This window comes from Dipodomys ordii, unplaced genomic scaffold, assembly GCF_000151885.1.
Source record: "Dipodomys ordii isolate 6190 unplaced genomic scaffold, Dord_2.0 Scaffold102, whole genome shotgun sequence".
Classification (NCBI taxonomy): domain Eukaryota; kingdom Metazoa; phylum Chordata; class Mammalia; order Rodentia; family Heteromyidae; genus Dipodomys; species Dipodomys ordii.
The window spans coordinates 5,537,614-5,561,443 of NW_012267318.1; the positions used below are offsets into that span (position 1 = coordinate 5,537,614).

At 39.8% G+C, this 23,830-nt stretch overlaps 1 protein-coding gene across 1 annotated transcript in view; it reads left to right on the forward strand.

The window, feature by feature from the left end:
- Fry (furry homolog (Drosophila)) overlaps positions 1 to 23,830 on the forward strand; it is a 291,396-nt gene that overhangs the window by 148,804 nt on the left and 118,762 nt on the right. The window contains exons 17-22 of the mRNA XM_013027318.1: positions 5,398 to 5,505; positions 12,276 to 12,534; positions 15,789 to 15,971; positions 19,203 to 19,289; positions 21,827 to 22,086; positions 23,463 to 23,652. Of these exons, the coding sequence (XP_012882772.1) occupies positions 5,398 to 5,505; positions 12,276 to 12,534; positions 15,789 to 15,971; positions 19,203 to 19,289; positions 21,827 to 22,086; positions 23,463 to 23,652 (1,087 nt within the window). The remainder of the gene's footprint in view (positions 1 to 5,397; positions 5,506 to 12,275; positions 12,535 to 15,788; positions 15,972 to 19,202; positions 19,290 to 21,826; positions 22,087 to 23,462; positions 23,653 to 23,830) is intronic.

The window sequence follows — 23,830 nt, forward strand, 5'->3', positions numbered from 1 at the left end:
TGAACTCAAATGTTCTCATCCAAAATCTAAAGAACATGGTTTTCAATTAGGGCTTAACTTATTTTTTCTATTTTTGAACAATTTTGACAGGAATTAAGGTTAGGTTATAATTCTGTATCTTTTTTTTAATTTAATTTTATTTGTGAACATACTGTACAGAGGGGTTACAATTACATGGGCAGGATAATGCGTACATTTCTTACCAAGCATTGCAGCCTCCTCCTTTGGTTTACCCTTCACACCCCTTCCCAGCCTCCCCCCTCCCCCCCAATCCCAATCCTTCTCCTTCCCCCCTCCCCTCCCCCCCCTCCCGCACCAAAGTTGTAAAGCTCGTTTTCGACATGACAACTTGTACTTCTCATTGTTGCAACAGGTCCACCTGTATCCTTAAACAACTGGTTTTTCCCCATCTCCTCCACAAGTTATACTGACATCAAATATAGTGAAAGCAGGGGTTATACTGTGGGGGAGGGACATACAAAGCAACAAAGAGATAATCTTATAAATGCGTTAGAAACACATGCATGAAAGAAAAAAACATGAAAATACATATCTAAGGGTTCATTTTCCTGACATCACATTATCTGACCTTTTTTGCTTGACTCATATATATACTAGATATTGTAGATAAGGGAAACCATGGGTATAATTCTGTATCTTAAGAAACTTTCAGTTTTGTTGTTGGACCACAAAGTGAATTATATTTAGCATCTTCAGCTTTTAAATTTCTAAAAATATAATTAGGAAGATTTCCTTTGCCAGTCAGTATATCCAGCCCCAAATACCAAAATTAATCTGAAATTGCTACCCCTTTGTAAATGTACATTTTTTTTAACTATGGTGGTAACATGCTCATGACTAAAGAAGTCTAAAATGAAGAATTATTTTAAAAGTATATATTTATTAGTAACTAAACTTAAAGTGAGCCCAGTATCTGTGGCTCATGGTTATAATCCCAGCCACTCAGGTGCTGAGATTTAAGAATTGCAATTTGAAGCCAGCCTGGAAAGACAAACCTAAGAGACTCTTATCTCCAATTAATGAGCAAAAAGTCAGAATTGGAGAGGTGGCTCAAGTGGTAGTACACCAGCCTTGAGTGAAAAGGCTGTGGGAGGGCTCAAGGCCTAGACTTGATGCCCCAGAACTGGCACTATGTAAATTAATCAGTCAACCAAACAACCAATGAACAAATAGCTAAATTAAAAAGTAAATAAATAAGTAAAAAGTTAAAATGAAGGCTTTCTTTCAGAGCCCTACTTAAAATCAGTGATCATTCCTTTGTTTCTGTGATTTCTTCTGACCTCTCCCCTATACATATGCATGTACACACAGCTCATCCTCAAATGATGGCAGGGCCCCCTCCCAGTACATCTATAGTAAACTGAAAGTATCATAAGTTAAAAATACCTAACTTTGGCATTTTTTTGGCAGTACTAGGGTTTGATCTCAGGGCCTCATGCTTAATAGGCAGGTTCTTTGCCACTTGAGCCACACCTCCAGCCCTGAATATACTTGACTTAACTAGTTCAGAAACACAGGAGGTAATTGTTGTCCCCCGTGACTACAGAACAGACTAGAAGCTATCCCCCCAGATAGCATCGCAGGAGATCTAGCCCTAGAAAAGACACAAATTGAAAATTCCAAGTCATGGCTGTTGAGTGAATCACTGTTCCATCATGGGAAAGTCAGAAATCCTAAACCAGGAGCCATGTGTATTTGGAGGGGTGGAGGGGGGTGACAAAAATGAGATTCCACAATGTATATTATCTTATGGCTTGCCAGTCACTTGGTCCCAATGATATGAAGATAATGTTACATTATACTTTTCAACCAAAGTAATAGCACAATTGAGACATCCCAAATTAATTCCATTGTAAATGTCATAGTTTTCACAAATTGCCAGATTATCAGTAAAGCTTTAACCACATCGCTTTATCCTGCTTGAAAATAGTAGTAAGAGTAATTTCTCTTTATAATGCAGAAGATATAAGATATGTTTTTTTAAAAAAAATTTTTAAAAATTTATCTGTTGGTAGTTGTACAAAGAGGTTTCAAGCTGGGTACTTGTGGCTCACACCTGTAATCCATGGTACTCAGGAAGCTGAGATCAAGGTTTGAGATTCCAATCCAGCCTATGAGACTATGAGACTAATATCTCCAGTGAACCAGAAAAAGCACCAGAAGTAGAGAGTGGAGCTGTGATAGAAGTAATAGAGTACCAACAATGAAAAAGCCAAGGGATAGCACTAAGTCCTGAGTTCAAGCCACGGCACAGAAAGGGGAAGAGGGCTTGATTGAACATGTCAATTTATAAGACAGTGCATCATGATTAACATTATCCCTTCATCATTCCCCCTATTTTCTCCCAACCCATCCAGACCCTCCAGTTACCTGGTTCATTTTCACTTATGTACATTGAATATTATGACCATGCTTGACCACCCTTTCTTGTTCCTTTTGTCTTCTCTCCTTCCCCTTCACCTGTGTTTTAGCTTCCTGGTGTACATTTTATTAAACTATAAGTTAGTTGTTCAAAGGAGTTACACAATTGCAATCTTCCCCTATGTTATATACCATACTTTAGTCAATTTGTTTGTGCATATAATCCTGTATAGGTTCACATATACATATATATGTTTATAATTTAGATTTTTTTACAAGAGATGCTTTTTAAAATTCTACCACATAACCATTTCCTCTAAAAAGAGTGAGGAATTTAAAGAGCTTTAAAGGAAACCTGTACTTCAAATCAGTAGACACTGTAAGATAGGTTCAGGACTAACGTGATAAATTCAGAATAATAAAAACAACAGGTTTAAGTATAAATATATAAAGTAAATATTTTATTAATGTTTCAACCAATGCTTCTATTTTCTTCTAAGATTGTTTTTTTCCCATTCAACCATCTTGAGACTGTCCTAATAAGGCTAGAAATACTTTTTCCTGCTAGACTCTAAGGCAGATCTCTAAGGCAGATCCCTGAATGGAAAACAACTCTGCTTCATTTCTGTAATAGAAACACAAAAAGCAAAAAGTGTTAGGGAATCATATAAACATTTAGAAGAGGGTGGAGGCCACACAGTCATCTAAGTTGGTATTTGAAGCTGGTCGGGCATTTTCCCAGGCCCTGTTTATGGTATTATGGTGTGAACTTGAACATTCTATGCTGTTCAGTCTCCATTTCTTATTTATTTTGTGGCTAGTAAAAAAGAAAACAGTGGAAGATGAAAAATAATTGTAATTACTGTTCATGAAGTTTCTCAATTATATTATTTTGAGGGATTCACATGCTTCCCCCAGAAGCTTAGGGAGCAAAGACAGCAATAGATAAAGGAAGTCATATGCTAATTAGCCTCTTATCTAGGCCTGCTTTATCAGTTTAGAAGTTTGGCAGAGTTTGTCTTACACTTAAGGCTAAGCAGTGTCATCTGTTTTCCAACAGGTTTTTTTTTTTTTAATCCCATCTGTTTGGAACATCTGAGAACTAGAGAACAAGCTAGAGAACTGCTTGAACTCCCTGTTGAGATGAACAGTTAGAAGCCATCACTAGGCCTTTGAAACATCTCTATCTTACAGTTGATTGGGAGCCACTAGACAACTGTTTCTGGTCAGGAATTCTCCTCTAGCTGTGCTAAACAGTATGGAAAAGGAGAGAAAATGATCTTACAGCTTTTCACAAAAGCAGAATATTTTAGCCGGGTACTAGGGGTTCATTCCTGTAATCCTTGCTATTCATGAAGCTGAGATCTTAGGATCGTGGTTCAAAGCTATCTTAAACAAGAGAGATTCTTATGTCCAATTAACTAGTAAAAAGCCAACAATGGAGATGTTGCTCAAATGGTAGAGCTCTAGTCTTGATCAAAAAAGCCAAGAGAGGACATGAGGACCTGAATCAAGCCTCAGTACTCATACACACACACACACACACACACACACATACACACACATATACACACATACACACACATACACACACACATACACACACACACACAAAATATTTATCAGTCATTGTATGTGTCCCCTTTTTTTATTTGATCAATTTTATATTCCTTCTAAACAACCATAGTGAAAGAGAAAGATTCTGATCATTAGATATGGAGAGTGTGAATTCTGTTTGTTGCCTTTTTTTCTGGCCAGTGTTACTGTCCCTAGAAGGGATTTCTTTTGTACTGTTTTGCATTTATTATTGTGTCTGTGTCCTACAACTGCATTAATTTGGTTCCAATTTTATATTTATCTTCAGAAGACCGTGTAGTTAGAATTTAGATACGTTGCTATATGTTGTCACTAAGATTATGTGAAAAACTTAATGGATAATTTAACTTCCCTAAAACATTGATACAATAAGTAGCCAAAAAAAAATTTTTTAGGTTACCTACTAAAACAAGTAAGAACTGATTTACTGCAAAACACAGCAGTCCTCTAATATTTGTGGAGGATGGTTTATAGGATCTATCCACAGAGACCAGAATCCCAGAATGCTTGATTCTTTTATGTAATATGACATATAATTTGGTTTGAGTAAAAACTACATGCATCCCATATGCTTCCAGTCATCTGAAGATTACTTATAATATCTAATATGATGTATATACCATATAATATAATGTATATACCATTTAGTTGTTATGTTCTTTTGTTTAGGAAATAATCACAAGAAAAAAGTTTGAACCAGGTACTGTTGGCTCACTCCTGTAATTCTAGCTCAGGAAGCTGAGATCTGAAGATCACAACTCAAAGCCAGCACAGGCAGACAAATAGGAGAGATTCTTGTCTCCACTTCACCAGCAAAAAGCCAGAAGTAGAGGTGTGGCACAAGTGGTAGAACTAGAGCCTTGAGTGGAAAAGTTGAGCAAGAATTCAAGTCCCTGTGTTCATGCTTTAGTATATACACACATACACACACACAACACATACATACACACATGAGTCTGTACAGGTTCAACAGGGAATTGTTTTCAACCTATAGCCCCTAGACATGGAAGGCATTAAATCTCAAACATCAATGTTCTCAGGAAGGTAACTAAAAAAATAGGATTCTCCATAGAGGATCAGAAATGGGTACACAACTATACCCTGCATTCTAGGGTTTTACTTGCCATTATAAAAGATTTGTTTTTGAAGCACTTTATTTATTTAAACAGGACCTGGGGCTATGGAGGAAAAGGATAAATCAGCGAAGCACCATTTCTTGTGTATTTTTAAATCCCAGTTTCAAATAATAAACATAGGAATGACTTCACATATGTCTTGGTGTAAATATGTGTAGGCATTTCTATGAGTCCCATGACTTAAATGCAGCCTATGGAGACCAGGCCTCATAGAATCTAGCTGGGCGGGGAACCTGAGGTAAAATGTACCACAACCATATGAATTATTCTCTTTCATCTCTAGGGGTGAGAGAAAGCCCAAAATAGATCTTTTCAGGACCTGTGTTGCTGCTATTCCTCGGCTGCTTCCGGACGGGATGTCAAAACTTGAACTTATTGACTTGCTGGCCAGGTAGGTGAGAATGATGTTGGTTTTCACTTGCTCAAAATGGATTGTAGTCTTTTATCATGATTCCTAAAAAATAACGTTAACATAAAATAGAATAATTATTTATGATTGATAGATATATACTGAATAAGAAATTATTAATATAATTCTATGTATGGATAGGAAGGAACAGTGTAATATGATATGATGATGATGATGTTGAAGTTCAGTGGGAAGCCATTACTTTAGACCCAGGAAGTCAGCAAATACCTCTGGAGTTTAAAATATCCTTTGACAGGAGGGTAGAATTTAGAAAGGTCTGTCTAGTTCTGTCTAGGATTTTACTCCCAGTCTGAAGTCAAAGAATATCCCCAGGGAGCCAAAAGAAGCTGGTCATGAGGATTCTAAATTCATTTTAGTACTTCAGACAGCTGCCAAAGCTCATTTCATCATCCTGACCATTCTCTGTGGGAAAGCATGGTCCAACTGGATCCTAAAATTTGTGTGAAATGAAATTATTTCATCATACTTTAGCAAACTAGCTGCTATTGATCAAAAGATGTAGTTGATAGTTGCATATTTAACTTAAAATTCAAATATACATTACCCAAGGATAATGTAGAATGCAAAAGTCATTAGACTCATGGAGTAGAAGGAATGAAAAAGAACAAAAGTCATCATTAGGTTGGGGGCAATAAAAGAAAGAAAAAGGAGTTTAGAACGTCAGTGCAATAGAATGAAATAAAAATAAGCCTAGAGAAGTAGGTGTGTGTGTGTGTGTGTGTGTGTGTGTGTGTGTGTGTGTGTGTGTGAGCGTGCGCATGCACATGCACCTGTGCCCATCCACATGCATGCCTATCCTGGGGCTTGAGGGTATGCGCACTGCCCCTAAACTTTTGCGCTCAAGGATAGCCCTCTACCCCTTGAACCACATCTCCATTTCCAACTTTTTGCTGGTTAGAGAAAAGAGCCTCACAGACTTCGCCTGGCTTTGAACCACAATGCTCTGACCTCGTTCTCCTGAATAGCTAGGATTATAGGCATGAACCACCAGCACCTGGCTAGATTTTCAGCAAGTGCTAAGAATCAGTAGAAACATTTGGACAGGTGAAGTTTTTAGTGGGCAGAACAATATTTTTCAAATGTCATTTGGGGCTGGCTAATCTGATAATAGTGAAATAAAGGAAAGCGTGGTGAAGGGTAATAAATATTAATGCTGATTGACTGTAGGATGAACACAAGGAACCTAGGTGACCCTGTTCTGAGAGCCCTTCCCATCAGTACACAAATAACTAGCCCCAGCTCCTACCCTACATCATTGTACATGCGGAGACTTCTGGGTATCCGGGGTCATCTCATGTCTTTGTTACTATGACATGGTCCTCTCTTGCATTGTAGGCAAATTTGGGTGATTTGGTTGATCCCCCTTAGATCTTAAGTAATCATTCTTGCAGCCTGTTGGTCCTCTTCTTTCTCTTCCATACCACTAGCACAAGACTAATGCTGGCCGTGAAGGTTATAGAAGGTGCATTGCCTTCAAACCACCATTGTAAGCCTTGGTACTCTCTGACCAAGCCTTCTACTTGTCTAGCTGACATCTATTATCTGCTATCAATCACTGTAACCTGTTCTTTGCTAACATCAACAACCTTCAGTGCATGATTTGAACACACTTTAAGAAGGATGTAAGGTTTTATCAGTTACAGTTTAGGCTCTTTATCTAAATGACCAGAAAGTGAATTCAGAGATATGTGTTAGTTAGATGCAGGGAGGTAGAGGGGAAAAAGGAAAAAAACATATTGAAGAGAGATTTCTAATTCTGGGCGAGGAGACCCCATAAAAACAAAGGATGCGTTTCAAAACAATAATAATAATAAACACAGTGATTCAGGTAGAAAGAGGCACTGAGGAATAAAGAGAATTAGATACTATAAGAGTCATCTACACACATACCAATCTTCCAGACTGAGAATGAAGAAAAATGGTGACAAATTCCAGAATGGTCCAGAAACATAAAAGAGCTGCCTTCCCATTTTCTGTACATAACACTCCAACAGGAAGACTTAGAAACATGTTCCCATGGCTAAGGTTGAGTGTGACCTTGAGGAATTAGTAACAAAGACCCCTCTCCTCCACTCTATGGACCATTGATGAACAAGAGGCAACTTCCTGAGAGATGGAGGAGGTGGTATGGGAGAACAGGAAGAAGATAGAAGCATCTAGAAAGCCAGAATTTGTATCCCTGCTTGCCTTTTTTTTTTAACTGTCTGTGAAATCTATACATAACCTCTCAGCCTAGCTGGATTTTTTTTTGTAAGATTTTAGAGAAATTAGAATGTCACTGTCTATCTTTTAGGACGTTTGAGATGTCTTTGTTTCTGGGTTAGATGTGGGGATAAAAGACAGTTCTCAGTTCACTGGAATTGGCAGGTGGTTCATTCAATGATGGTCTCACTAGTGATCGTGTACAGGAGTCCCTTTGAAATGCCAGGTTTGGGTTTTGTTTTGTTTTTAATGACATCCAGCAGTCTGGGAGAAGCTCTAATGATATTTTGTCATAATGTTGCATAGAAGGTTCTTACCTCTGTAAAAAATCACCTGGCTAGCCTGACCCTGGAGACCTGAAGACTGTAGAGTCTGGCAGCTGGTGGGGAGGGAATTCTGAGAGACAGGCTTGGAATGTGAATGCTATTTATAGTATGTCCTGTTTATTATTATGTACATTCTTACAAAACCCAAAAGCCCTGGGTACTGTTTGCTTTGTTGTTGTTTTTTTTAATGAGGGAAAAGAATAAATAAATATTCGTGAGAGTTCAAGAAAATGACTGAGCTACATCAGAAGCTGTAAAGAGACATTTCTCATAAACTTCAAAAGAAGCCAGAGGCTGTACTCCTCAGGGGGCCAGAAGTGGAGCATGTGACTTGCACACTGGGAATGTGTACCTCTTTAGATCCCTCAAAAGGGTCAAAGAACAAACGTGAAGTTAGCCAATCCCAATGAACCTAGACATCAAGAGCCACACAAGGAGTCTTCACTTTGTACCCCCAAAGTCAGGCACGTTTCCATACAGTTGACTTGGAATCATCTAGATGGTTTTGCCAGAGAGCAAGCGATACAGAGAGAGAGAGAGAGAGAGAGAGAGAGAGAACCTGTGATTCTGATTTCAGATATTCACATACTCATATTCATGATAGATTTTTACATAAAAACTTGGTTCTCTTCATAATTGGCAAATTTCATGCTTACTCAGTGTCCCTGCTTAGTTCTATAGAAGGACTTATAAGAATGTGTCCCACATAACTGCCCCCCCTCCTCTGGGACTTGTCACAGTGTTTCCAATTATAACTTGATGTCAGACATTCAAACCTCAGGCTTATGCTGCTATATTGAATATGCCAACAATGTATGGAATGAAGCTGGTAAGCCTCCATCTCCCAGTTACTAAATTTCTGATTTGGCCGGGGTTGGGAAGGGGGGTGCGGGGGTCAGTATTTTGTTCAGCCAGTTCATAAGGGCTGTGGGCTCCATGGGTGGTGGTGTAGGCCTTCTTAACATGGTGGTGCTGCCCTCCTGCCCTTACTAAATCCTGTCCTGCTCAGCTTTCTGGGACCCCCAAGGATTCTCCACATAAAAGGGGGAAACTTGCTCCTCAGCTGAAGTCACCATCTTTTTTTTTCCTTACTCCCCTCCCAGAGGTATCCTTCCTTTAACCACTAATGACCTTTTTACCCAAAGTCTATGTCCCCTGTCACTTTCTGAAACCTTATACACTATGTGCATTAAAGGTTTGATGTTTAATATTTGCCCTTCTCAGTTTTTTTTTCTTTTTGTGCTGGTCCTGGGGCTTGAACTCAGGGCCAGGCACTTTTAGTTTTTATTTGCTCAAGGCTGGCACTCTGCCATTTAGCTACAGCTCTATTTCCAGTTTTTTGGTGTTTACATGCAGATTAAAAATAAATCTCTCCTGGTGCCGGTGGCTCACGCTTGTAATCCTAGCTACTCAGGAGGCTGAGATCTGAGGATCACGGTTCAAAGCCAGCCTGGGCAGGAAAGTTCGTGAGACTCTTATCTCCAATAAACAACTAGAAAACCGGAAGTGGTGCTGTGGCTCAAGCAGTAGAGCTCTCACCTTGAGCTGAAGAGCTCAGGGACAGCGCCCAGGCCCAGAGTTCAAGCCCCACAACCGACCAAAATACAAACAAAAAAAATCTCATGAGGGCAGGGATGGTAAGGGGAAAAAAAAATCTCATGGACTTTCTTGCCCTGGTGGGTTCAAACCACAATCCTCAGTTCTCAGCCTCCTGAGTGACTAAGATTGCAGGCTTGAGCCATTCATTAGTGCCCAGCTTCCTTTTCAAAACTTTAACTGCATTAATAATACCATTTCACAAGGTTGTAAGAATTAAATAATACATATAAGTCACTTTCCATGATACATAGCATACATAGTTATTATTTTTATGTATCCATCATAACTAATAATACCTGAATAATGTATACCATGTCATACCATGATGTATGTCATATAGTTGTGTTAGGTAGGCTTGGGAATATACTAATCTTCATTATTTTTTCTTTTGTGCTGGTTCTGGAACTTGAACTATGGCCTGAGAGCAATCTACTACACGCACCACAGTTCCATTCTGGCTTTCTATGTGATTAATTGAAAATAATAGTCTCTTGTGCTTTCCTGCCCAAGCTAGATTTGAACCACAATCCTCAGATCTTAGCCTGATGAGTAGCTAGGATTATAGGTGTGAGCCACCAACACTTATATGTATTTTTGAGGCAATAAATATATTCCGTGACTCAGCATAAGTATCTGTGGACTACAGAACTTCTCAGTTTCTGTGGTCAACTGTGAACCAGTTCATTTTCTTAAAGCATTAGAGAATAAGAAAAAAGCTTGCCTGTCACTTCAGGATTTTAAATGCTGTCTACTCAGTAGCTTATAACAGAGGAAACTAGACTTGCCTTGTGGAGAAAAAAAAAATGGATTGAGTATTAGAAGTCTTGGGTTTGAACACTGATTGTTCCCATCATACAAGGAAGGGATGTGACTTGGAGACATTTCTTTAACCAGCCCAGGCCAGAGTTTTCTTCTCTTTGTTGGGGATAGGATCTGCCCTTTTTGTGGAGGCTGCATGGACCATGTTTTCTTCTAGGATACTGAATCCTAGGAATTCTGTCTTCTAAACATCCTTGATCCCCGGGTCACCCATCCTTACTACTCCTCTGTTCGGGGTCAGGCCCTACCACATGTGGACTGCCTCGCTAACAACCTCCTGGTGGTCTTGTTTCATCTCCACAGCACCTACCCCACTCCCACTCCTGCTTGCTTGATTCTGGTTTCTTTTTCTTTCTCCAGTGTGACTCGAGCCATGTAGCTTCCTCTCTAAATTTCAGCTTCTTCTAATACCAATAGCTAGTTTCTGAGTGCTTGCTACACGCTCACTGAGATGTGAAACACTGAAAGGGTATTCTGATGAATCTTACTAGTTTATGAGATTCACTCATTAGTATCTCATTTTATCCATGAGGGATCTGAAGCTTGAATGATGTCAGAGGTCTTGAGGTCAGACAGTATACACACTGATCCAGACATGCTGGTACCAGAGTACACATGCTTAACTGTTTTAGTGCCATATTGCCTCCCTCGGTGGCCCACAGACATTTTCAACTCTTTTCAGCGCTGTCTCACACCTTCTCATGAAGCTCCCACCCCTGCCTGAAGAGACACAGCCATGTGGAACCCCACATACTAGGTGCTATACTCAGTAGGTATGGTGCCTGAATCCTAGGAGACTCTCAAGTACTTATCTATTAAGTAAAAGAATCTGTGAAGCATTTTGTTAAGTATAATCCTCCATACCAATGTCAAGATTTAATATCATTATGTTTTGATTAAACCATGAATACACTGAAATCATTCAGTTGACTCATTTCAAGTTTTTTGGCACTATCAGTTTTTCAGACTAGTTTTTTTTTTTTTTTTGCCATCAGGAGCTGTCTTGTGCATTGTAGAATTTTTATACTGAAGATCATTAGCTTATACCCACCGGAGATTGCAGTAACCCACCCTAAGTTATATGACCAGGAATATCTCCTGACATTGCTGAATACCCTCTGAGTAGCCAAACTGGTGGAGAATTGTTTGGCCCAACTCTGTTTATTTTTACCGAACTTTTCTCTAAGTCCTTTGGCTTTCAGGTTCCTTGTCTTTAAAATAGTCCTGAACACCAGGTGCCATGGCTCATGCTCATAATCTTAGCTACTCAGGAGGCTGAGATCTGAGGATCACAGTTTGAAACCAGCCTAATAAAAAAAGTCCATGAGATTCATCTCCAAATAACCAGCAGAAAGCCAGAAGTATAGATATAGCTCAAGTGACCGAGTACTAGCCTTTTGTGAAAAAGCTAAGAGAAAGAATGAAAAGCTTAGTTCAAGTTTCCAGTATACTTGCCCTCTCTGTGTATCTATCTCTCTCTGACACACACATATACATACATATGCAGAATAAATATATTCTGTAGTTACTATTGTGACAAAAAACTGTTCAACTATACCTAATGTAATGTGTTGTCTTATATTGCAATCTGAAACAGAAAAGGGATACGAGTTGAATAACTAATGAAATCTGAATTAAGTCTCTAGCATTGCACCAATGTTAATATCTTAGTGCCAATAAGTAAACCATGACTACTTTAGATGTTGACATCGGGGTAGGCTAGAAAGTCTCTAGAAGAAAAATGCATCAAGCCAGTAATCTTACTGCCTTTCATTCACGTCCCAGGCTGTCTATTCATATGGATGATGAATTGCGACACATTGCACAGAACTCTCTTCAGGGTTTACTGGTTGACTTCTCTGATTGGAGAGAAGATGTCCTATTTGGCTTTACCAACTTCCTGCTCCGGGAAGTAAACGACATGCACCACACTCTCCTCGATTCATCGCTGAAGTTGCTGCTACAGCTGCTCACCCAGTGGAAACTGGTCATACAGACACAAGGGCGGGTCTGCGAACAACCCAACAAGATCAGAAACTCAGAGGTGATTTTCCCAATCTTCCACAATAATCTATATTCTTTCCCCTCCCCCTCATGCCCCACCCATTTCTGTATATTGAACCCAGGGCCTCTCTCATGCTAGCCAAGTACTCTACCACTTGAGTTATGCCCCCAGCCTTATTTTATTACTTTTCTTTATTATTTTTATTTTACTTACTTTATTATACTTTATTATTTTAAAATTTTTCACTATATTCTACTTTTATTGATTTTGTTTTTGCAATTGTTATTATGAAATTGATATACAAAGGAGTTACAGTTACATGTCAGGTAATGAATGTATTTTATTTTATTAAATGAATAGGGTATGCTGGGAAGGTGGCTCAGTGATAGAGTGCTTGCCTTGCATGCATGAGGCCCTGGGTTTGATTCCTCAGCATCACATAAGCAGAAAAAAACAGAAGTGGCACTATGGCTCAAGCAGTAGAGTGCTAGCCTTGACCTGAAGAGCTGAGGGACAGTACTCAGACCTAGAGTTCAGGCCCCACACCGAAAAAAAAAATGAATAGGGTCTTACTACCTTTGCCCAGACTTACTACCTTTGCCCAGAAGTTTCGATTTTCTTGCTTCCACTTACCAAGTAACTGGGATTTCAGACATATGTTATTATATTCGGCCTTCTTTTATATACTAGACATGTGGATAACTAGCAGCCCAGGAAATCTTTGGAATTCTTGAGTTCTCTTTTCTAACCACTTGGGAAATTTCTCTAGTGCTGGCCCTTAGTTCTTTCTTAGCACACATTGTGACCAGAAAATTTATCCTGCTATACCATATCATTAGATATGTTAACACTAACAAAGTCAACAAAAAATATGGTGGGTATTTTCTTAAGAATTATGATTACTAGGGCTGGGAAGGTGGCTCAGTGGTAGAGTGCTTGCTTTGCATGCATGAGGCCCTGGGTTCGATTCCTCAGCACCACATAAGCAAAAAGAAAAAAGCCGGAAGTAGTGCTGTGGCTCAAGTGGTAGAGCACTAGCCTTGAGCTGAAATGCTGAGGGACAGCGCCCAGGCCCAGAGTTCAGGCCCCACGACCGGACCCCCGCCAAAAAAAAAAAAAAGAATTATGATTACCAATATATTTACAAGAGCAGATTAGTATTGGACCAAGAGCCAAAACTAGCTTCAGATACAGGTGTGGATACATAAAGATAAGCTGTCCACCAGGTTTCTATTCCTAGTCAGCATCACATTGGTTGTTTTGTCTAGTGTCCTCAGAGAAGGAAGAGATATTCAAGTGGTTTTTTTGATCCTTTTGTGCCTTGATAATGAAGGGAAAGAATTCATGGCAGCATTTTGGGGAGTGCCCTTGAGGAGGAGTGTTGTCAGAGAAGAAGCAGGTTCTCAGTACCAGGTGGCAAACTGGCATTGGCAGTGAACAGACAGGTGGGCGTGGGTGCAGAAGAGCTACACTGAGAGTCTGAGGCCTGTGGAGGCTTAGAAAGCACTGCAGTCTTCAGGAAACAGTGACAGTCTTAGGTGTGCTGACCTTAGAGATGCAGCTCAAGTCCCACCTCCCTCCTTGCATTCTGCATATGCCGAAAGATGATGGTTAGGTTATATATGCTTGGGAAATGGTGGCAGAAATAGACTCTGCTGTATGATGCAGCTGATTTTGCTTTTCACTCACTTCTTTGTATATGGGGAACCTTCAGAACTCCTAATATAAACATTGATTCAGACTGTGCACAATCTAGATTCCATTGATCTAACATTCAAACAAGGACGTAATTCAAAACAGAAGGTAAAATAATTGAAAATTTGATTTATTTTTTTAATAGTTTTAGTATTTTTTTTCATTTGTGCCAGTTCTGGGGCTTGAACTCAGGGCCTGGGCACTGTCCCTGACCTTCTTTTGCTCAAGGCTAGCACTCTACCACTTGAGCCACAGCACCACTTCTGGTTTTTTCTGTTTATGTAGTTCTGTTTATGTAGTTCCAGGATTTCATGCATGCTAGGCAAGCAATCTATCACAAAGCCACATTCCCAGCCTGTTGGGCACCGTTTTTAAGCTTTTGTGCTCAAAAATAGCAGTCTACTACTTGACCTAGCTTCACTTTCTGCTTTTTGGTGGTTAATTGGAGATAAGAGTCTTGCATACTTTTCTTCCCCCAGCTAGCTTCAAACCTCAATCCTTAGATCTCAGCCTCCCAAGTAGGTAGGATTTCAGGTATGAGTCAGCTGAACTTGGATTTTAAAAAAAAGTATATTTAAGTAGTTGCATAAATAAAGGGATTTAGTTCAACATGCTAGTTTATAAGCTCAATGCATCTTGATCTGTGTCACCCTTCCATCATCATTCTCCCCATCTTATGCAACCTCATCTATCCCCTCAAGTTATATGGCTCCATTTTCACATATGCACCCTGTATATAATGACTTGGTTGACCTACCCTTTCTCTCTACATTTGTCTATCCCCCACCTTGACCTCACTCCCCTCTACAAGACATGTTTTATCTTCCTCGTATTTATTTTGATCAACTGTCCAATAGTTGTTTAAAAGGATTACACCGTTGGAATCCTCCCTCTCAGTATGCCAAACTTGAGTCAATAGGTTTGTGTGTGTAAGCTTTTGACCTTGTATATGTTTTCACATAAGTTAATATTTTAGATCTAACTTCCACATATAGGAGAAAAGATGTGCCCTTTTGTCTTTCTGAACCTGACTTGCTTCATTTAAAATAATTTTTTCTAGTCCACCCATTTCCCTGCATGAACATTCAATTTAACAGGCTATCTCTTTTTCTCTTTGAGGGTGTTATCATGTATCTCAGACTGGCCTTGAATCCAGGATCCTCTTGTCTCAACCTCCTGAGTGCCAGAATCCAAGGCATACAACATCACTACCACTCTACTTAACAGCATCTTAAATCCTACAGAGAATTCAAGTGAAACAAATGAGACCATTTTGGTTGCATATACAGTATAACCCACAATGATATGGATAGAAGCAGCTCTGTTTTAATTACTATTAATGGCACTTGCTGAGTTATTTCTCATCTGAGATAGATAGCAGATGGTGGATGTTATTCCAGAGCAACAATTGATCTGAAAAACAGAAAAAAGGGATCAAGGGTATTTCACGAATAATAATCCATTCATAGACACATCTGTTTCTGAGCCATTATAATTTGTTTTAATATCACCATGTCAAATGTGCTGGAAGATGTACATTTTTCGTGCCCATTCTGATTTGTTGCTAAATCCAGAATGTTATTGTCATTGCATGACAGCTCATTGCAAATGGCTCCAGCCACAGGATGCAGTCAGAGCGGGGCCCTCACTGCAGCGTCCTCCATGCTGTGGAAGGATTTGCACTGGTTTTACTCTGCAGTTTCCAGGTGGCCACACGGAAGCTCTCTGTGTTGATACTCAAGGAAATCCGCGCTCTATTCATGGCCCTGGGCCAGCCAGAGGTATGGATTTATTCTTATACATTTTTTCTTTTCTTTTTTTTTCTTTTATATTGTTGTTGGTTGTGGGCCTTGAACTCAGGACCTGGGCACTGTCCCTGAGCCTCTTTGTGCTCAAGGCTTGAGTGCTACCACTTGCGGTTTTCTGGTGGTTAATTGGAGATAAGAGTCTCATGGACTTTTCTGCCCAGGCTGGCTTCAAACCATGATCCTCAGATTTCAGCCTCATGAATAGCTAGGATTACAGGTGTGAGTCACCAGTGCTCAACTCTTACACATTTTTCATTCATTTCTTACCACGCTTTTGAAATCTGAATTACAGATCATGAACAAAGCATTTTTGTGTGTGTGTCAGTACCTACTGGACTGTAGAATTTTTAATTATGCAAAGCAATCTTAACCTAGTAGAGGTAAGTCCTATTTTCTAGGACCAATGGAGAGGGCCATTCTTGGTTTACTAAGGGGCAATGCTTCTTTGTTTAATAAAGAACTTAGCTTAGGAAATTGGAGATTGAGCTCAGTGGAAGGGTGTTTGCCTGGCACGTGCAAGCTGAGTTTAGTCCTCAGCTCCGCAAATAAATACATACATAAATAAATATCAAAACAATTTAGGTTATGGATCATTTTCTTCATTGAGTTCAGCATTTTTGTTTTTTGCAATAAACTTGAAAAAAATACATGCCATTCAAAATGATCAAAGTACCACCAGCTTTTCTAATATCTTGATAATGGTAGTAAAGTGACTTTGTTGGAAATAAGTCCTCTTGAAATGGGAGAAAGCCTCATTTTTTTCATGCTAGTACTGGAGCTTGAACTCAGGGCCGGGGCACTATTCTCTAGGTTTTTCACCTAAGGTGGTTGCTCTACTACTTGAACCACAGCTCTAGTTCTGGCTTTTTCCTGGTTAATTTGGAGATAAGGGTCTCTCAAATTTGTCTACCAGATCTGGGTTTCCTCAGTCCTCAAATCTCAGCCTCCTGTGTAGCTAGGGTTACAGACATGAGCCACCAGCTGCATCTGGCTGAGAAAACCATTTATTAAGCATGGTCAATAAAGCTAGCCTCCCACTGTCAAGTGCTATACACCCTTGTGTAGGTGCTATGGCACATGACTGGTTGCACAGGTAGCCAAGCCCTATGAAAGAAAGGTTGTCTTTTGATGTGATCCTTAGCATGGTCATTGTCTCTTCAAACTCACCACAGTCCTTTCTGTTCCCTTTTCTTTAGATAGCGGTCTGATGGATTTCAGGGCCACATCTCTGGCTTCTGGTAAAAGGATCACTGAGATACACTATAGTTCAGTGAACCTCCAGGATATTTCTAATTATGACAATAACTGACAAATAAAGGCCATAGTTACACATAGCTGACATGGTGCAGAGTGCTTTATACATATTATCTATTTAACTCTTACAATAAACAGAGGATTCGTTTTATTATCCTAATATTCACATGCAGAGCTGAGGCTTTGAGAGGTTAAATGAGTTACCCAAAGTGAACAGCCAGAATTCAGAGACAGATAAGTATGTCTCTAAGCAGAGATGGAAAACGTCTGGCCTGAATACAGGTCCTGCATGTGTTTCTTTGCTGCCTGTAACCCATCTGCCTGGGTTGATCATTTTGAATGGCTGGCAAATAATATTATGCATGTCCAAACTGCCTTTGCCAGGAAAAGGTCCCCCATGCCCTAAGTGAACCCATTTTCTTACCGGCTATTCATCAACATGGTGTCAAAGATGTGTCTCATCTATTGCTTTCTTTGACCAGCCACAGATTTTTATTTTTTGTTTTTATTTCTTTATTTTTGTGCCAGTGCTGAAGCTTGAACTCAGGGTCTCTCACTTTTGCTTAGCTTTGTTGGTCAAGGCATTTGAGCTATATGTCTAGTTCTGGCTTTTTATTTGTTAATTGGAGATAAGAGTCTCATGGATTTTCCTGCCCAGGCTGGCCAAGAAGCACAAGTTTCAGATCTCAGCCTCTTGAATAACTAGGACTACAGGCATAAGCTACTGGCACCCAACTCCAGCCACAATTTGTTTAAAAAACAATTTCCAGGGACTAGGAAGGTGGCTCAGTGGTAGAACGTTTGCCTTGCATGCATAAGGCCCTGAGTTCGATTCCTCAGCACCACATAAGCAGAAAAAGCTGGAAGTGGCATTGTGGCTCAAGTGATAGAGTGCTAGCCTTGAGCTGAAGAGCTGAGGGACAGTGCCCAGGCCCAGAGTTCAGGCCCATGACCTACCAAAAAAAAATTCATTCATACATGAATAATGAGGCTTTTAAGTCAATTATTTTATATTTCAAAATTTCTTCATAAGGGATGACAAGTAATGCACATTTATGTGTGCACATTTTTACTTGCTTGCAAGTTTTAAAATGTGAAAAGTGGGTTTTTTGTTTTTGTTTTTGTTGTTTTAACCTGGATACTGGCTCACGTCAATAATCCTAGCTGTCCTGCCATCCCAGGCAGACAAGTTTGAGACTCTTATCTCCAGAAAAAAAAAGCTGGAAGTAGAATTATGGCTCAAGTGGTAGAGCACTAGCTTTGAGCAATATAGATAGGGACGATGCTCAAACCTTGAATACAAGCCTCAGTGCTGGTACACGCACGCGTGCACACACACACACACACACACACACACACACACACTCTTCATGTACAAGAATTTCTGTAAGATATTCTCTATTACTATTCTATTCAATTTGCTTTTTTGTTGTTCTTTTAAATCAGATAACTGTGTAATACATAGTTATAGCCATGAGTATGTGTGTTTAGTCTCCACTGTGTTTTCTTTGGGACCAAAATTCAGTGACAGTTAACATCAATCAGTTATTTTTAAAGGCCATTGGCTTAAAATAAGTTGCATATTACTGGCCTGACAAAGAACATTCTTTGCAAGTCTCCATTTCTTAAGATTAATGACAACAGCAATGGTTCTCTGGCTGTGATAGTGATTTAGATTCTCATGTACACTCCAGTGTGAAATTCAAAGATATGTCTTTTTACAGCAATGTGTAATTGGAGCTCTAATCATATTCCACTGAAACTTAAAAACCAAGCTCAGAAACCTGGGGAGTTCTATTCTTTGCATTGTACCATCTTGACCCTCACTTCTGTGTGAGAAGACCGTTATCACTATTGGCAACCAATTCTGCTCCATGTACTGATAAGGCAGTGGGATGGGTGGGAAGGATTCATTTTCCCATGGATAGTAATCACCTCCCATTTGTACAGGAGGATGACAGGCCGATGATTGATGTCATGGACCAGCTAAGTTCTTCCATTCTCGAGAGTTTCATTCATGTCGCAGTTTCAGATTCGGTAAGGACATATTTGTTTCTGATTGCTAATAGTTCTTCAAAACAAACTCTAGAACTTATAGAAAAGAGAGAGAGAGAGAGAGAGAACACCAAGAAAATATTATATGGGGGAATTTAAGAGTCTTGTATCAGATTAACCTAGTGATACAAAAGTACTTAGGAAAACAAGTCTAGTTTTTCAGATGATAGATGACAACTGGCTAAGTCTCCAGCAGAGTTTGAGCCTTAGACATATAGATAATATTCCTTTTCTAATTTCAATTTCAAGAACAATTGCTCAGCATTCTGAAAATTAATTGGTCTTAATCATTACATTTAACAGTTAAAAGATATTTAATTTTGTACTTAACATTCAATATCCTATTACCTTGCCCATGTAATTGTAACCCCTCTGTATGGTATTTTCACAATAAAAAAAAAAGAAAGAAAGAATATAAAAAACATTCAATATCCTGTTATAATTCTTAATATGTATCTTCTGTTCATGTATTACTTTACAGTTTGCAAGGTGCTTTCATATGTATTGTCATCTGACTCAAATAGTTACTGAAATACAAACATGTTAGATGGGAACTCAGTGGTAGGATTCAAGGTTCATGTACACAAAGCTTGGATTCCATCCTCAGCACTAAACATAGTGAGTTACAGAGAGAGAGCAGGGAGGGTTAGAGCTCAGACTGGCCCCTGTTTGGACTTTTGGATCTAGCACTGCTTTATCTATGGTACCAATATATTCTTCTTTTTAAAAAGCATCTTGGAAGCTTTCAATTTCCTGAGCAAGTAGAGGAGAAATTGAAACTGATTTTAGTTATCTGACATTTTAAAATAAAAGCACACTAAGGAAACAGATTCATTTCCGCTGACTAGCTGGAAAGAGGGGCAGGGCAATCTGGTTCATCTAGCCGAATCCATGTTGCTGGCTCCTGATGCAGCTTCTTATTAAATGTAATGGTGAATATAAAGCCACAGGACACCTCTGAGCCCTTCATGGCCTTTTCTCCCTGACACAAACAGAAAGCCCTGTGTTTAATGGATTTATTTTCTGTTTGTTTTGTTGTTTCCAGTGCTGAGGTTCAAACCCAGGACCTAGCACCTTACCACTGAGGTACATTCCCACCCTTGGCAGCCCTATTCTTGCTTATGGTCTTAATAATAACGATTGGCACTAAGATTATTAGTGAGGCTCTACAGTTCTTACCACTGATAGTGAAGAAATTCGGTTGCTGTGACATGAAATAAAATAGTCGATGTCAACAATTTACATGAGTATGTTACTTTCCTGCAGACAGCTATTAATATATGTGCATGTGATTTTCTTCAGTTTACCAGAATTAAAATCCTGAGGCTGGGTTACCAGGTCAGCAATCCTGCCCTCGGGAAGTTGCTCAGCACAGAAGGGAGGCATGCTAGCTTTGGCCAGGTGTTTCTACCTGCATTGTCTTAACATGTAGCAGGCAGAGACTGTGATGTTCAGTGCCTTCCCAGATCATGCAGTCTTGTGACTTAGACTCTGAAGCTCCAGCTCTTTCTAATAACCACTAAGGTCCCATCTGTAGTACTGTGCCCATGGGAGCTTGTAGAAGCAATAGGTAAAATGGACCACTTGAAATGCCTAAAAAACATGATGGCAATTTCCTTTCCTACCACCGCACCTAGATTACTTGAAATTTAGTGTCCCCTAAACATTGATATTTGGACTTAAAAGAGAGGAAATGCTAAGAATTTATCTATATATCTATATCAATATCTATCTATATATTTCAAGAGATTGTGAAATATATTATTTTGGCTAGATCCTAAGACAAGAATAAGTAGATATTTAAATATCAGTAGAATGACATTCATAAAAGAGATTGTGCTTAGCCATTTCTCTAATTCAAAGGAAAAGTATAATAGTATAACTAAAGATACAGAAATTAACAGCAAAAATATGCACATATAAACATAGTAATGGAAATGATAAAAACACATTTATCTTCAGAAATAAGTCACTTCAGGTTTTAAAAATGGTTAATCTGTGGCTGAGTATAAATTAGTTAATGTCATGGGTTGTTCTAATGAATATTGAGTGAGGGGCTGGGAAGGTGGCTCAGTGGTAGAGCACTTGCCTTGCATGCCAGAGGCCCTGGGTTCGATTCCTCAGCACCACATAAGAAAAAAGCCAGAAGTGGCGCTGTGGCTCAAGTGGTAGAGTGCTAGCCTTGAGCTGAAAAGCTGAGGGACAGCGCCCAGGCCCAGAGTTCAAGACCCACGACCGGACCAAAAAAAAAAAAAGAAATGAATATTGAGTGACTATCTTCTATATATTGGTACACAGTCCTATATGAGATCAGAACTTTGAAAACTTGATTTTGAGCACTTGACACTTCTTACCAGTCGATGCACAGGGTGCACAGATGACTACTACCAGTGCTGTATGTAGGAGGGGTATTTCGGATCCAAAGCTGTTATAAGGCATTGATGGTCAGGATAGGCGCTCTAGTGAGGATGGGTCATCTCAGTTCAGCTTTGATTCACTGCTTACCTCTGTGCCAGCAGGCAACATTACCACTGACCCACAATGTAGATCTTCAGTGGCTGGTGGAATGGAATGCAGTCCTGGTAAACAGTCATTATGATGTGAAGAGCCCTTCCCACGTCTGGATCTTTGCACAGTCTGTGAAAGACCCCTGGGTCCTCTGCCTCTTCAGTTTCCTTCGGCAGGAGAACTTGCCAAAGCACTGCCCCACGGCCCTCAGCTATGCCTGGCCTTATGCCTTCACTAGGCTACAGTCAGTGATGCCACTGGTGGACCCAAAGTAAGGCACCTGTATGTTTTCCTCTGTCTTGTTGGCTTTATATTTCCCTGCTTCTATTTTAATTTTATATAAGAAATTAGAATAGTATGACCCTCTTATTTCTTAATTATCGAATCGTTCCTTTGTGTGTGCCAGTACTCGGGCTTGAACTCCAAATTTTTGCTGGATAATTGAGATATGAGTCTCATAGACTTTCCTACATGGGCTGGCTTCAAACCGTGATCATCAGATCTCAACCTCCTGAGCAACTAGGATGACAGGTGCGAGCTACCAGCAATGTGAGCTACCAGCACATAGCTAAGATTCTTAACACTTCATCTTAAAAAGTTTTATCTAAGGCTGGGAAGGTGGCTCAGTGGTAGAGTGCTTGCCTAACATGCATGAGACCCTGGGTTCAATTCCTCAGCACCACATAAGCAGAAAAGGCTGGAAGTGGCACTGTAGCTCAAGTGGTAGAATGCTAGCCTTGAGCTAAAGAGCTGAGGGACAGCACCCAAGCCCAGAGTTCAGGCCCCACAACCAACAAAAAAAAAAAAAAAGTTTTATTTAGAGCAAGTTTTTGTCCCTTCATAATAAATATGGCTGTCTATGTTTAGAATCTCAGACTCTTAATGATGAAAAGAACCTTAAAGTTCTTCTATTCAGCTTCTATTCAGTGTAGGTATTACTTGAACAACATCCTTGCTGGACAGCTGTCTTTACTGGAATGCTTCCCATTAATAAGTGATGCTTGCTGGGTTCTGGTGACTCACGCTATAATCCTAGCTATGCAAGAGGCTGAGATCTGATGATCGTGGTTCAAAGCCAGCCTGGGCAGGAAAGTCTATGAGACTCTGATCTCTAGTAAATCACCAGAAAACCGGAAGTGGCACTGTGGCTCAAGTGGTAGAGCGCTAGCCTTGAGCTGAAGAGCTGAGGGACTGCCCAGGCCCAGAGTTCAAGCCCTGTGACCCACCCCCCCAAAAAAAATGATACTTAAGCTGGGCACCAGTGACTATTTCCTGTAATCCTAGTTACTCAGGAGGCTGAGATGGGAGGATCACAGTTTAAAACCAGCCCAGACAGGAAAGTCTCATATCTGCAATTAAACACCAAAAAGCAGGAAATCGAGCTGTGACTCAAGTGGTAGATTGCTATCCTTGAAAAAAAATGCTAAGGGACAGTTCCCAGGCCTTAAGTTTTCAAGCCCCAGTGCCAGCATACACGCACACACACACACATACACACATACAAAAGAGGGGGTAGGGGAAGGGGAAAGGGGAAAGAATAGAGAGAGGAAAAAGGAGTGAAGAGAGGAGAGAAGGGAAAAGAAAAAAGATAAATGTTTAAAATTAAGAACTTAGTTTTCCTCTTATTTTTTGACTCCATATTTCTAGCAGCCCAATTAATGCCAAGAAAACCAGCACTGCAGGCAGCGGAGACAATTACGTCACCTTGTGGAGAAATTACCTCATTCTCTGTTTTGGAGTCGCAAAGCCCAGTATTATGAGCCCAGGACACTTAAGAGCTTCTACTCCAGAGATTATGGCGACCACACCTGATGGTACAGTGAGCTACGATAACAAGGTGACATGACATGCTTCAGAAGAATTATTCTGTAAGGTTTTTTTTTAGCTTGTTTGTCTAGAGTTCCCAGTGCGTACTGCACTGTGCCTGCCATCTGGAGTATTATGGGATCAGATTTTCATCCTACACATTTCCAAATTCCATTGAGCATTTGTGTGAATAATTTATTGCACCTCCC